At 49.0% G+C, this 15,024-nt stretch overlaps 1 protein-coding gene across 2 annotated transcripts; it reads left to right on the top strand.

The window, feature by feature from the left end:
• The first annotated feature begins 1,856 nt into the window (after window positions 1-1,856).
• pcdh18b (protocadherin 18b) lies at window positions 1,857-14,020 on the top strand. Of its 2 annotated transcripts, none has more exons than XM_083786109.1 (6): window positions 1,857-4,291; window positions 4,585-5,152; window positions 5,857-5,912; window positions 6,951-7,126; window positions 11,009-11,454; window positions 11,931-14,020. In XM_083786109.1, exons 1-6 carry the CDS (start codon window positions 2,337-2,339, stop codon window positions 12,540-12,542), a joined length of 3,813 nt encoding a protein of 1,270 aa, XP_083642235.1. In that variant the 5' UTR covers window positions 1,857-2,336; the 3' UTR covers window positions 12,543-14,020. The 2 variants fall into 2 exon arrangements, with proteins under 2 accessions (XP_083642235.1, XP_083642234.1); XM_083786108.1 differs by having other exon boundaries at window positions 5,824-5,912.
• The last annotated feature ends 1,004 nt before the right edge of the window (window positions 14,021-15,024 follow it).

Here is a 15,024-nt window from a genome sequence, read left to right as displayed (position 1 = left end):
ATGCATTGCACAAGCTTATAGACTATCAGTGAAGCTTATATATAATCCAAAACCAATCAGTTTCTGAATGGGTAGAAATATGAATGCACAATGGTTTTTGAAGGCAAGCCAAGAGCACCGATTAGATCTAAGATAGGCTAGTGTCTCTGATGGGTGGAAACCTCACTTTCAAAAAAACTTTTGATGCTTTTGTGTGATGCTATATGATATGAAAGTATGGGACATTAATAAGGGGTACACACACACACACACGCGCGCGCGGATATAAGAGGTTTCTGCCCGGCCGACAGCAACGTATATACTATAATATCACATCACAGATCTAATACCCTCCTCTGTAGATAACCAGCTAATTGGGTCTTGGTGTTCCTCAAGCTGGGCTGGACAGACAGGGTCTGAATTGATGTAATTATAGGTTTGGGTCCGTCTGAAAAGCTCTCGCCAGATGGTGTGGTGGTGCGCTGCGCGCCCAATGCCATATAAGCTCCAGTTGCGTGTGTGTGTTGTGTTTGCTCTCTCTGCGCGCCAGTTGAAGTTTTCAGGATGCTAATTTGGCCCCGCGGATCAGTGGATGTGAGGTCGTAAAGTGGTATTGTGCACACATTGTGTGTGTGTGTGTGTGTGTGGGGGGGGGGGGGGGGGGTGGTTGGGGCCCGCGACCCGCCAGCAAGGCGCGCATTCATTGAGCCTGAAGGGGTGAAAAACACAATGACCAATGACTCTGACACTCATGACATGAAATGTCTGTGTTTCATTCTCGAATTTCGCGACTGACGTCGGATTGAGATATAAAAGTAAAAAAAAACCGTGTGACTGAACTCCTCAATCTTATAGCCTACATTATAATTGTCATCGATCCCAAAATAGCTTTGCATTCATTTTTGACAAAGGTGCATCTCATTTGGCATATTAGTCTGCTGGGTTTGGCTGGCTTGGCTGCATGCAGGTCATACAGTTTGCTGCAATTATTCCACTGGTTCTCAAAGTGGGGACTGGGGGTCCCCAACTAAACGGATCAAGTTGAAACACTTATTTTTCAGCTATATTTGAAAAAACTGTAACAAATGTTGACACATTTTCTCTTGAGGGTACTGGGCTAAAAATGTTATCAAATCATTCAAATGGGGGGGGGGTCCACAGCAAAATATACCTATATAAATGGGGGGGGGGGGGGTGTCCTTGAAATGAAACATGTTTGAGAACCTATACTATCTATATCATCCAATTATCATAAGGCTGCACGGGGATATTGCATGTGTCCCAATGCATGAACGCACGCACAGTAACAGAAAATAGCCTATACTTGCTGGCGGGTTTTCTACTTTTCTATAGGTATTATAAGGGTTTGACAACTTTGTGTTTTGCACTCGTGTACAAAAGGGGACGCAGTTGGCACACGCTGTGAATTGCTTCACAACAATGGCGGGGCTGCGCGGCGGCTGGCTCCGGGTCAATCTTATGTCCATGTTTTAAAGTTGAGCTCCCAGAGAATAATTCCTCCCTCTGGCCCCATTGTTGTGGCACACTTTTTTTTTAATACCGGGGTCTTTCCTCCCTGAGAAAAGGAGAGATGGGGAGGAGGAACGGTCCCCTGCCTCCTCCACCCCGGCTTCTGCCGCCATCAATAGTCCCTCTGTGCTGCCACTGGACACCGAAGGAAAGGAAGGGGTCTTTCACTTGATTTAAAGGGGGTAGTGGGAGGGGGCGGGGGAGGAGAGAGAGAGGAGAGGTGGGGGAATGTTTTTGTGTGAGTCGAGGAAAAGGAGACGCAGTTTGGGTGCGGGGCGGGCAAAGAGAAGAGAATTTTAGAGAGAGAGAGACAGACAGACAGACAGACAGGAGGACCTCGACAGAGCAGTGCGCACGGCTTGGGCGCAGACACTCACACAGAAACGCACGCTCAATACACACACACAGGCACACGCGCGCTTGACACGCGCGCCGCGCGCACACACAGACAGAGCGCTGCGCCTTTTCAGGCACACTCTCACTCATTCACTCACACACAAGGGGCGACGGACGCATGTGGAGCTATACGCAACAGCTCCGTCCACGACAGACGACAACATCACCGCGACCCGAGTTTTAGAGGGTTCTGTCGTGGAAACTGGAACCGAATAAGGAGGACTTTTTTGGGGAGGGGGGCATAATCTGCATCAAACTGCGGGGTTTTCCATTTGCACCCCATCGCCACTTTTGTTTCTGACGGCACGGCAGTGACTAAACGGGACGGATTTTAAGATGCCAGACTTTTGAGAATCGACTTATTTATTTTCCTCCCATTTTCTTTTCTGTTGATTCTCTGTGGAAATATCGCCCTGGTCCGAGGGCTGAAGATGGGGGAGAAAACGAACCACCGCCACACCAAAGGGAATGTATTTTCCATCGCACTGCTATTTCTGCTCGCCGTTTTGCACGGAGCCACCGGCAAGAATTTAAAATACAAAGTTTACGAGGAGCAGAAAGTGGGCACGGTCATCGCGCGGCTAAAGGAGGACGTCGCGGGCGTCCTGTCCAAACTGCCCGGCTCCCTGTCGTTCCGGTTCCGCGCGATGCAGCGGGGCAACACGCCGTTCCTGCTAGTGCGCGAGGAGGACGGCGAGATCAGCATCGGAACCAAGATCGACCGCGAGCGACTCTGCGAGAAGAACCTCAACTGCTCGGTGGAGTTCGACGTGGTGACGCTGCCCACCGAGTACCTGCAGCTGTTTCACGTCGAGGTGGAGGTGCTGGACATCAACGACAACTCGCCGCACTTCTCGCGCTCCATCATCCCCGTGGAGATCTCCGAGAGCGCGGCGGTGGGGACGCGCGTGCCGCTGGACGCCGCCGCTGACCCCGACGTCGGGGACAACGCGCTGCACACGTACGCACTGACGCCCAACAACTTCTTCAAGATCGACGTGCGGACGCGCACCGACGGGGCCAAGTACGCCGAGCTGGTGGTGATGCGGGAGCTGGACCGCGAGGTGCAGTCCAGCTACCAGCTGCAGCTGACCGCCTCGGACAACGGCGTTCCCCCCAAGTCGGGCTCCACTCTGCTCAAGATCAGCGTCTCCGACTCCAACGACAACAGCCCGAGCTTTGACGAGCAGGCATACGTGATCAATTTGCTGGAAAACTCGCCGCTCGGGACTCTGATTATCGACCTGAATGCCACAGATCCGGACGAGGGCACTAATGGGAAAATTGTCTACTCCTTCAGCAGCCACGTCTCGCCGAAGATTTTGGAAACGTTTAAGATCAACCCGGAAACTGGCCACATCACTCTTATAAAGAGGGTGGACTATGAGACCACGTCTAGCTATGAGCTGGACGTTCAGGCCATGGACATGGGGCCCAACTCCATCGCAGGCCTGTGCAAGATCGTGGTGAAGGTGGTGGACGTGAACGACAACAAACCCGAGATCAACATCAACCTGATGACCCCGGGCAAGGAGGAGGTGGCCTACATCTCGGAGGGCGCGCCCGTTGACACCTTCATCGCGCTGGTCCGTGTGGACGACAGCGACGCCGGGCCCAACGGCGAGGTGGTGTGCCGCCTGCACGGCCACGGCCACTTCCGGCTCCAGAAGACCTACGAGAAGAACTACATGATCCTCACCAACGTGTCGCTGGACCGCGAGAAGAGGTCTGAGTACAGCCTGACAGTCATCGCCGAGGACAGGGGCTCACCCAGCCTGTCCACCATCAAACACTTCACCGTCCAGGTGCTGGACGAGAACGACAATCCACCACGCTTCGAGAAGGACCGCTACGAGGTCTTCCGCTCGGAGAACAACTCCCCCGGCGCCTACCTGATGACGGTGGTGGCGTCGGACCCAGACCTGGGCACCAACGGCCAGGTCACCTACACCATTGTGGACACCCTGATCCAGGGGAGCCCCATCTCCACCTACGTCACCATCGACCCGTCCAATGGTGCCATCTACGCCCTGCGCAGCTTCGACCACGAGGACATCAGCCGTGTGGCCTTCACCGTGCAGGGCCGCGACGGCGGCAACCCGTCCCTCTCGGTCAACACCAGCGTCCTGCTGACGGTGCTGGACGAGAACGACAACGCGCCGGTCATCCACTCGCCGTCCCTGCGCAACCACACCGCCGAGCTCCAGGTCTGGAGGTACGCCTCGCCCGGCCAGCTGGTCGCCGCCATCCGGGCAACCGACCGCGATGCCGGCGCCAACGGCGAGCTCAGCTGCGCCATCGCGGGAGGCAACGAGGACGGGCTGTTTGCTATGGATGCACGACGCTGCGAGCTACGGACCAATGCCAGCCTGGAACAGGTTCCCAGGTATTATATTGATTCATTTTATGATTAAACAAACAACCAAGAAGAGTGTTTTTGTTATATTGAAGGGGGAAAAATGAATCCGTATACCAAAATAATGAAATGAACAGATCTACAAGCTCACAACACATCACAATTGTGACACATGAGCTTCTAGATCAGTTATAATCACTTGCCCAAAATAGGGATCGATTATGAATCGATTATTTTAATAAATCATACACTATTGATCAATTAAATTAAATCAATTAAATCGACTAAGCTCCATTATTAACTGTTACTTCCTCTGCTCCCAGGGACGTGCTGGAGATCCGGGTAGAGGTGCAGGACCGGGGCTCCTCTCGCCTCTCCACCTCGGCCGTCCTACGGCTCTCGCTGCAGGAGAACATGGACGTCCTCCCCCCCTTGCACCCGACCGGCTCCAGCCAGCCACCACTCGACCTCTCGCTCATCGTCATCATCTCGCTGGGCGCCGTGTGCGCCCTGCTGCTGGTGGTCATGGTCATGTTCGCCACGGCGCGCTGCGGCCGCGGGCAAAAGAAGGACCCTCGCCACAACTACAACTGCCGCGTGGCAGAGAGCAGCTACCAGAACCACCCCAAGAAGCCCGCGCGGCAGATCCACAAGGGCGACATCACGCTGGTGCCGACCGTCAACGGCGCGCTGCCCGTGCGGGCGCACCACCCGGGCCGCTGCTCGCCCTCCGCCTCGCCCTCGCCCGCACTGCCGGAGCGGGGCGGCACCATGGGCAGCCGGCAGAGCCACCACAGCCGCCAGTCGCTCAACAGCCTGGTCACAATTTCCTCCAATCATGTGGCGGAGAACTTTGCACTGGAGCTGGCCCACGCCACGCCCCCCGTGGAGGTAAGAGACAGAATGTTTACTGGTTCAGATTCCCGCACGCATAGACACGTTGACGTTACATTTAAAGCCTCGGCTCTTACTGTGGTGTATGACGGTGTCACACGACAAAAGTAGCCCATCCGCAACACACTGTGTGCTTATATATGTTGGCTATTTCTGGTGCATGACACCGTCACTTAACCGCCATTACATTATCATAACAATTAAACCTAAATTAAGCATGATTTTATCCATACCTGTGGATCTATTAGTAAATGTTATATAATCTGTTAATCACTTGTTACAGAGCAGATTTTGATGTAATGTTACTTGTATGACATCATGCAAAATATTATTCAGCAGCACTGTTCTGAATTGTATCCCTCGCCCTCCATTATTCCGTTACCTTCAGCCCTTTGTGCCATATTTTTGTTGACCTCATAATTCAGCAGAACCCTCCCCTCCCCTCACCAAACCCCCCAACCTATCCCCCACCCCACAAAAAAGCACCATGCACCCCCAACATTGTCGTGTGGCTTTGCCTTGTCTTGCCTCCATCACAATTCATTTTCCCCTCTTCCATTTTTTCCCCTTCCTTTCCTTTCCTTTTTTTTGTTTTTCCTTTTTTTGTTTGTTTTTGTTTTGTTGTTCTTTTCTTTCGTCTTCCTTTTGTCTTTCTTTGTGGATTGTAGCAAGTCTCACAGCTATTGTCCATGCTTCATCAGGGCCAGTACCAGCCCAGGCCAAGTTTCAGAGGCAACAAATATACTAGGAGCTACAGGTAAACAACACGCATGCACGCGCACACACACACACACACACACACACACACACACACACACACACACACACACACACACACACACACACACACACACACACACACACACACACACACACACACACACACACACACACACACACACACACACACACACACACACACAGGGCTGTTACTATACTTGTGAGGACATCAGTGTTTTAGAACAGTGAGTTTATGAATGTCATTTTGCACATTTGTCATTTATAACCATCGATCCACAGGCGATCTACAGCCTATTTTCGGCCGGCCTGCAACTATAGGTAGTAGGCCTATTGATCAGGCATAACTCTGAATGGGTATACTTAACCCAAGCTTAACTGACCATAAAGCAACCATTGTTTCCTGGTCGGTCTAGTGATGGACTATAGGAAAGCTGTCCCCACAATGTCTATTTCTCAAATTCTACTATACTTGTGGGGACATTTTGTCCTGACATGAAGTGTAGTAATGCAAGTGAACACACACACGACATAACGGCAGAGTGGTACCCGAGTGGTATTTGTGGGTAATGTCACACATGTTCTTTGCATAAACTCTGCCGCATCCCCCCCCCCCCCCCCCCCCCCCCCATGTGTTCTTTGAAAGCTCACACGTTCCGCCGCCTCGAGGTGCAGAGTCAAACACCCCAAGCTTAATAACTTTACATTTCTCAGCTCATTTGCATAATTTCATGCAAAACCTCTTCCGCTAAGCGCTGCCTCTCGCCGCGCAGTCTTATTCCACTCTCCACCCCAATCGACAGTGTGGAATAAGACCTCGACCGTTTGATGATATTAATGCCTGACGATCGACCAATCACATTTTGGAGATTTAACCAGATCTCTCTTTTGCTCTCTCTCTCTCTCTCTCCCTCTCTCTCTCTCTCTCTCTCTCTCTCTCTCTCTCCATCTCTCTCTCTCTCTCTCTCTCTCTCAATCCCGCTGTCTCTCTCTCTCTCTCTCTCTCTCTCAAAATCCCGCTGTGTCTCTCTCTCTCTCTCCATCTCTCTCTCTCCAGATATGCCTTGAATGAGATGGATAAGTTTAGCCTGAAGGACAGCGGGCGCGGCGACAGTGAGGCTGGGGACAGCGACTATGACCCGGGCAGGGAGTCACCCATGGACCGTCTGCTGCTGGGGGAGGGCTTCACCGAACTCTACCCGCTGGACGGCCACCACCACAGAGGCCACACAGGTACACTACACCCCCCCATCACTACCCTGACAAGGGTAGTGGATTTGTAGGCATTACATTTTAGTTTGACTCGGTTCCACAGATTAATATTGTGAAAATAGTCAATCTACAAGCTCACAACGCCTTGCAACACCTCGTGTCATAACATTTGACAATTTGGCCAATTTGGTATTAAAAACTAGGTCTTAAAAGTCATTACATTTAGAAATGTGCAGACAAACGGTATACACTTATACTGTAAGTTGGTTTGTTTACTGTTGAGTGAGAAACACACACACACACACACACCTCCCTCCCTCGAGCATTTCATCATGTTTCTCTGGCGTCACCTCCCGACCATAGACTAGAATCCGACAGCAGAGCTCTCGTTATACGCCGTGTTTGTTGCGCTCCCGCAGGTCACATGGGGATGGCCAAAAGACGTCACAGGGAATCGCCGATTACACACAGGAGTCATGAGATAGCTTCACCGCTATACGCCTGGGGTCCCTGTTATGGGCATGTCATAGCCTGGGGTCCCTGTTATGGGCATGTCATAGATTGCTCTTTTGAAAACAATGTGACATTTTCAAAAAACAAAATGAAAACCAAATATTACTATCTAAAACATTTTCATGTCAAGGAACCACCACAATATCTTTTTCCAGGGAACATATTACTAATGAAAGAAAATTCTATGCTATATCTGCTATTTTTAAATAGCCAAAGAATAAAATAATGGTTAAAGTGGTCCCCCCCAAAGGACCCCTGGGGATTCCTTTTGTGATATGGAGCATTGGCGCTCTCTCTTTCCACGCCAAAACTGAAATGGATTAAAACGCTCGTTCGGTGTCAGTTGGCTTTGGTTAGCACCAAATGGAGGAAACTACTAACAAGTGTACTGAACCTGCATCTCAAGACAAAATGTTGCAGTGCTTAAAGGAAGTGCAAGGCTTTCACACAATAATAGACTGCAGGCTTGTTCACTCACACACACACACACGCGCGCGCACACACACACACGCGCGTGTCCCAACACCAGCCGCAGCCATCATTACACCGGTTGCACACTGCTGCACCTCCTTTATCAGCCAGTGCCACTCTCCTAGTCTCCTCTCCTAGTCTCCTCTCCTAGTCTCCTCTCCTGCTCTCTCCCATCCTCTCCTCCAGCCATCTTCCTCCAGCCATCATTCAACATGGCGATTGAGCTATCTCCCAATTAAAGTCGGCCCAGACTCAGCAGACAATCTCATCGCTAACGCTTCAACCCTCCCTGACGCGCACCACAGCTCTGCTTGTTCCCCTCCCCCCTACCCCCCTACCCCCACCGCCTCCTCTCCACCAACCAAACCGTCACTTTTAGCCACTCCACCCAAACAGGAAGTCGCGGCATGCATGCGTCTGAGGACAGGGTGCCACCTAATTGCCTTTGCCATGGGGTGGCCTCCTCGCGTTGCCATGGGAGACAGGGCATAGTGATTAAACCCTTACTGAATGTATAATTACACCTCCAGCCCTCTCACCTTTCTCCTTCCTCCAAACCCCCCGACCCCATACCACCGTACCCCCACCCATTCGCTAAGTGCATTTACTCAAGTGCTGTACTTGAATAAAGATGTTGAGGTACTTTTTACTTCAATATAGGAAAACAGGCCTCTCAGCGCGGCAGGAGTTTATTCAGTGGCCTGTCATTATGGCGGGAGTAGGGGTCCATGTGGTCGAGAGAGAGAGAGAGAGACAGAGAAAGAGAGAGAGATAGACAGACAGAGAGAGAGAGACAGAGGAGTAGACACGCGTGTGTGGTGAGGATATAACTGGAACACGCTTGATATTGGCACATAGTACAGCACATATTGTACTGTTTGTTTTTTTGTACATGTTTTTGGGGAAGCTTATAACTTTAACTAAACTACTACTACTGTAGTAGACTCCACTCCATTTCTTGCACACAAACATACACATGTTTCTTTAAATGTTGAATTGTTTTAGAACATTTCTAAATTTAAATCCAGCAACGCATTAAAAAAGGAAATCTACTTTGCAATTTGCACTTTCGAATAGCCTTCAAAAAACTTTACTTCAAAAAAGTAAACCATGTACTTTTGCATACTTGAGGACTATTAAAAGCAAGTCCTTTAACTCAAATACAACTTTGTAGATATTTGACCAGCAGATACTGTATTTGACTCCTGGGGGTTGAATCCTTCGCCCACCACTGTACTGTACTACTGTACGTGCCTTGCTCCCGGCTTGCAGATCAGCTCCCCACGTTGACAGCGTTTGCTGACTCCGTGTTTTTCCGATCCGTCGGCTTTTATTCCTCGACGGCTCGTAGAGCCGTTCCCAATCTCACGGCTAAAGCAAGATAAAAATGCAACCCCCTTTGTACCGTTTCTGTATTCAGACAAATGATCAAAGAGGTAGGCCTAGAGAGACGGAGGGGGGGTTCTTGCCACGGTTCAATTCATGGGTCCTTAGTTATTACAGGGGGGCTGCTCGTTGCTCCGGTTCCTTAACGATACCCTCGTAGCGGTCCGCTTCCTTAATGATTCCTATATATTCCTATATACCTCATTGGTTCTCAAAGTGCCTTATGGACATTCTGTGTTACTTGGAGGGGTACTAAATGACCCTTACAGTTCTGTAACTCTGAGAGTGTACACATGGTGTACACTCTGAGAGTTATGGTGGTGCCTGGTTTTGAGAAGCACCGGCATTGGAATTATATAGCAGACGTGAAGTCCACAATCCACATATACCAGCTCTGACGGTGTGAGAAAAACCCGGTTCGGGAAACGGTTTCCCAATGTGACGGAGTGGATTTCCGGTGCATAGATGTTGGACCCGGTTCCTCGGGTTCCGGATCCCAACCCTAACCGCCGTGCGACGCATTTATGCAGTATAACGGGTTAAATCAACGCCATGCAGGGAGAACGATGAGGTCATGTGATTTCTAATTCATACTCGGTGTGCGGTGAGTGTGGGCAGTCCACATGAGCGGACGATTGGCCAGAGACAGAGACAGAGGAACAGATGAGAAAAAGGGCAATGTCTAGTCTTTTTCCATCAAGGTAATATTTGACTGACTCTCTCTGGTGGGTGCAACGCTCCACTGTCTCCGGGCACATGCTGGAAATCTGCCCTAATTAGTCTGAAAGGCACTGCTCTGCAGGAGAGAGAGAGAGAGAGAGAGACTTTGCTACCTGCAAATGTATTTAGCATGGAGGGGACAATTCATCCAGGCAGATCAATGCGTATTAGCCATTCAAAAAGCCGCTCCTCCTCTTAAAAGCCCTTGTCCCCCCCCCCCCACCTCCCTTTCAACTCGCATCCATTCAATATTAAATCTTCAAATAGAAAAATCTCTGAAGAATAAATTAGACAAATCAAATATGGCAACTTAAAGCCTTCGTTAAAAAAAAGGAGCGGCTGCCGTGCACGTATTCCCCGCCGCTACAGAGGGACCTCATTATCCCCTCATTAACATGAAAGGGACATTTATAATACATCTTAGGGCAGATGAAAAGCTCGTTTGTGTGCGTGCTGACAAAACCACATTGCGCGCACGCACACTCGCATGCATGCACGCACACACACACACACACACACACACACACACACACACACACACACACACACACACACACACACACACACACACACACACACACACACACACACACACACACACACACACACACACACACACAGGTTATAGGGGCAGCATCACATTGGGCACATTGGGTTATTCGATGAATAACCTGACTGATTTGCCTAATGATTAAAAAGCAGCAGTTCCTGGCCTCTCTTGTCAGCTTGTAGATCTGCTACTTTCCAAAATGTACAGAGATGAAGGATACACTGCCCTATACCTAACGACCTGCTCTCTCTGTCTCTCTGCAGCTATGAAACTGTGCACAGAGGAGTGCCGTGTGCTTGGCCACTCGGACCAGTGTTGGATGCCTCCGCTGGCCTCCCCGGCGTCCTCCTCCTCCGACTACCGCAGTAACCTCTACATCCCGGGCGAGGAGTCCACCCGGCTGGCCGGGGCTGGAGCCGGGGGTGGTGGCGGAGACGCCAGCGCGTCGCAGGAGAAGATCCCGCAGCCCTGCACGGACGCCGGGGGACTCCTCCCCGCCCGCAACCACCAGAGCTTCTCCACCTTCGGCAAGGACCCCGGCGGCGACGGGAACGACGGCGGCCGGGAAGAGGAGGATGAGGAGGAAGGGGGCCGGCGGCGGGGCAGCACGGGCGGCGAGGAGGACCTGTGCGGGACGACGTCGCTGCTGTCGGAGATGAGCAGCGTGTTCCAGCGCCTCCTGCCCCAGTCCCTGGACGCCTACGTTCAGGTCAGTACTCGCAAAAAAGTGCTTGTTGGTGCGAACTTATGGAGTAACAATACGACGAAATACTATGAAAGTCCAGCATGGAGGATGTTTACATCAGTAGGCCTAAAGTACTGTCATGACATTGTACTGACTAACAAAGTGAAAGTGTTTTGGCTATTATGAAAGTCCTATTTCATAGTTTAAATACATAATAGAACATCTACAAGCCCGCAATGCGACACGTTGTGAGCTGTTTTTGAATGGGCAAAATATGAAATATGTGGTTAATGCACATTTTGTGAAAATAGTCTAAATCTATTATGTAATCTAGTATGTCTAGTATGTAATAATAACGAAGGCTGTCATAACATTTTAGTGGAGTGAAAAGTAAGACATAGTGGAGTGGAAATATAAAGCATTGAAAAACGGAAGCACACGTCTGACACGTTCACGTCTTTGTGTAAATGTACAAAATTGCTTTTCCACAACTGGCGCAGGTCAACGAGAGCGTCCAGAAGGGCAGCGCGGGCAGCGGCGTAGGCCTGCCCATGACGGGCTCGCTGGACCGCCGGCGGGGCCACCTGCCCGGCAAGCCTAGCCCCTCCGTCCACCAGCAGGGGGTGGCGGCGTGGGCCGCCAACACTCACTTCCAGAATCCCGGCAGCAGCATCTACCACACCCTGAAGCCCAGCACCAAGCTCAGCTCGCAGGGCCACAAGAACCACCCGCAGGCGCCCAAGAACAGTCCCCAGAACCTGCCGCTCATGAAGCAGCACAACAACAGCAACGGGCTGTCGTCGTGCCAGCCTCTCACCGCGCTGGTCAGCCCCACTCTGATGGCGCCGCAGCCAATGGTGATGCCCCCCCTGGTCCCGTCCGGGGCGCCGATGCCAGCCGGCCAAGTGCTGGTGGCCCTCCAGGGGCCTCCGGTGGCCAAGTGGCTGCCCGCCATGGAGGAGATCCCTGAGAACTATGAGGAGGACGATTTCGACTCGGTGCTGGGCTGCCACCTGCAGGGAAAGCGCAGCGACAGTCGCCACGAGCTGATGGACGCCAGCGAGCTGGTGGCCGAAATCAACAAACTGCTACAGGACGTCCGGCAGAGTTAAACTGGTTCTAAAAGAAACAAAAACCTTTTCATTTCAAAGGACGCCCAGCTTGATATGCAGATACGAATCTACACTATAAAGTACTAACTCAGAGAGTGTAGTCAATACATTTGTATTCCCACAGTTACAGAACTGTAACTCCTGAAGGACACCTGGGGGTCCCCGGACCCCACTTTGAGAAGCGGTGAGCTACAGATCCTGTCCATGTTGCATCGTCTGTCTTTAGCCCCACCCTGCCTGGCTCTCCAGACCGCCATGCCTCCCGCCATACCGGGGAGAGACGCCATATTTATCTAGACCAGTGATTCTCAACTTTTAGTAATTTTATTAGGTCTCCCAGGTTGATATTATTATTATTAGTATTAGTTTGTATCTCTTGGAAGGCCAAAATACACTAGTGTTATTTTAAAAGGAGCTCTTCGCCCATTTTCAACCGTAGCGGTCCTCACTAATGTTCATTGTGAGATGACTCCATTTCTCTCTACTATCTCATTGGTGGGTTAAGGGCAGTTCAGAAAGCTGCCTACCAGTGACATAATCGAGGGGGGTTCCAAGCTAATCGAAATCGCAGCCTTTCTCTTCCTAAATAGCATGCTGAAATGGAAGCCATTGTTCTTGCATCAATTTAAAAAAGGACAACAAAAAAAACTACGAAGAAAACAGGTTTGAAATCTTGTTTGAAATGATCAAACGTGCCTATACCAATGATGTAATTGGTGGTTTCCAAACCGTCCACAGCCTCCTGCTCTGAGACACAGTGTGAGTAGACATAAATGGTGGCATCTATATTCTATAAAATGAGCATTAGTGAGGAGTGAGGACCAGTTATATGAAGATAATGTTGAAAATGTGCAGAGGGCTCCTTTTAACTCTCAGAGTTACAGACTTGCAAGTCCCCCTTGGGGTTTAGAATCACTGACCTAGGCCAAGAGTGAAGGATTCTGGGTGGCGAGAGGACAGACAAATTAAGAAACAAACAAACAGAAGGAAAAGCAAACGCTGAAGGAGAGACCTGCAATTGTCGTTAAAGTTGCATTTCTAACGTAAATGTGTTTTGTGAATGCTAAATATCCAAAAAAGAATAATTAATAATAATGTAATTTCTTGGTTTGGTACACAATGTACACTATGTGACTGTATTTATCTTTGTATTTTAAAAATACATTTGTATTCTTATATTTATAAAAAAGTAATGTATATAAACTTAAGCAATCAGAATTCTATTTTTATATTTCAAATGCATGTTAAAAGTAAAAAATAAAAATAAAACGTGAATCAAGGCTTTGACATGCGATTTGAAAATCTGCGTATTTAAACTGTCTTTTGTATTGTGAAATGTTTTTTATTATTATAATTATTATTATTGTCACTATGATATGTAATATGAATATATTAATTATTAGACATGTGACACGTCTTTGTGATTAATTGTGGGGGAGAGGAGAAGGTACACGAATAAAAACCAGAACACAAATTGAGCTGAATCTCCACCATCAATCTTTGACTCCTCTTGTCCTGCTGAACCACCCTGTTGTCCCCCAGGGTTCTATACTAAGCCATGTGCATTTGTTTTCCGCCTACACATTTCTTCCCAGACCAAAAAATGACAAGCTTACAATGTGTTGAGCTTATGGAACGGCCATTTTCATCGAATGTTTGCCTATTTTCATGACATGACCATGCGGACTAGAGAGGCTATAGGAAAATTATACAGGATTATTAATACTATTTTATTTGTGTAATAGTTTTTCATTCTGTAAGAACATCAACATACAGTATACGTGTACACACTACACAGGGTATCCTCACATTTCTAGAAAAGAAAAGAAATACATGAATAGGCTAATAAAACCATTACTGCGTCAACATTAATCAACAAACCATACTATAAAGGCCAAATTGTCAAATATTACCCAAGAAAGTGGGGGAAATTGTAAAATTAGCCACAGCTTGTGTTGTGAGCATGTAGATTAGACTAAATGTAATGCCTCAATTCCAAGTGCTTCCCAGTTCAAATGATTATTTTGGGTGGTCACGACCTGAAAGGTTTAAGAACCACTGGTTTAGAGTAGACTGAGCCTTTCCAACCCTTTTTCCAATGCCACATAGTTTATTGATCGCTCCACACTACTACACTAGTATTAATAGCACCCAAATAATAATATTTGTAAAGGTTCATAAAGGGCAGGAACAACTTGTAGTACCAGACAAGGAATCACATTCATCACACTGAATAAAATATATGTGCAGTCATAAGCCAACTAAATTCAAACTGTCAGCATTATACATTTTGCATTGCAGACAAAAGTCAACACACTTTAGCTTGATTAATACAGTAGTGCCAGTAAAGCCTTCGAATGGAGTCATTCATAATGAATACGGAGAGAGGTAATGTGATTACTATTTCACCCAGACGCCACAATATTTCACCTCCACCTGTCAAGGCAGGTCGAAATTTATACTTGGTTGCTCGCGCCAAAAA

This window comes from Protomyctophum parallelum (assembly GCF_964188405.1).
Source record: "Protomyctophum parallelum genome assembly, chromosome: 16".
In the NCBI taxonomy this organism is placed as follows: Eukaryota; Metazoa; Chordata; class Actinopteri; order Myctophiformes; family Myctophidae; genus Protomyctophum; species Protomyctophum parallelum.
The sequence above is the reverse complement of the archived record's forward strand: the minus strand, read 5'-3'. Positions and strand labels throughout refer to the sequence as shown.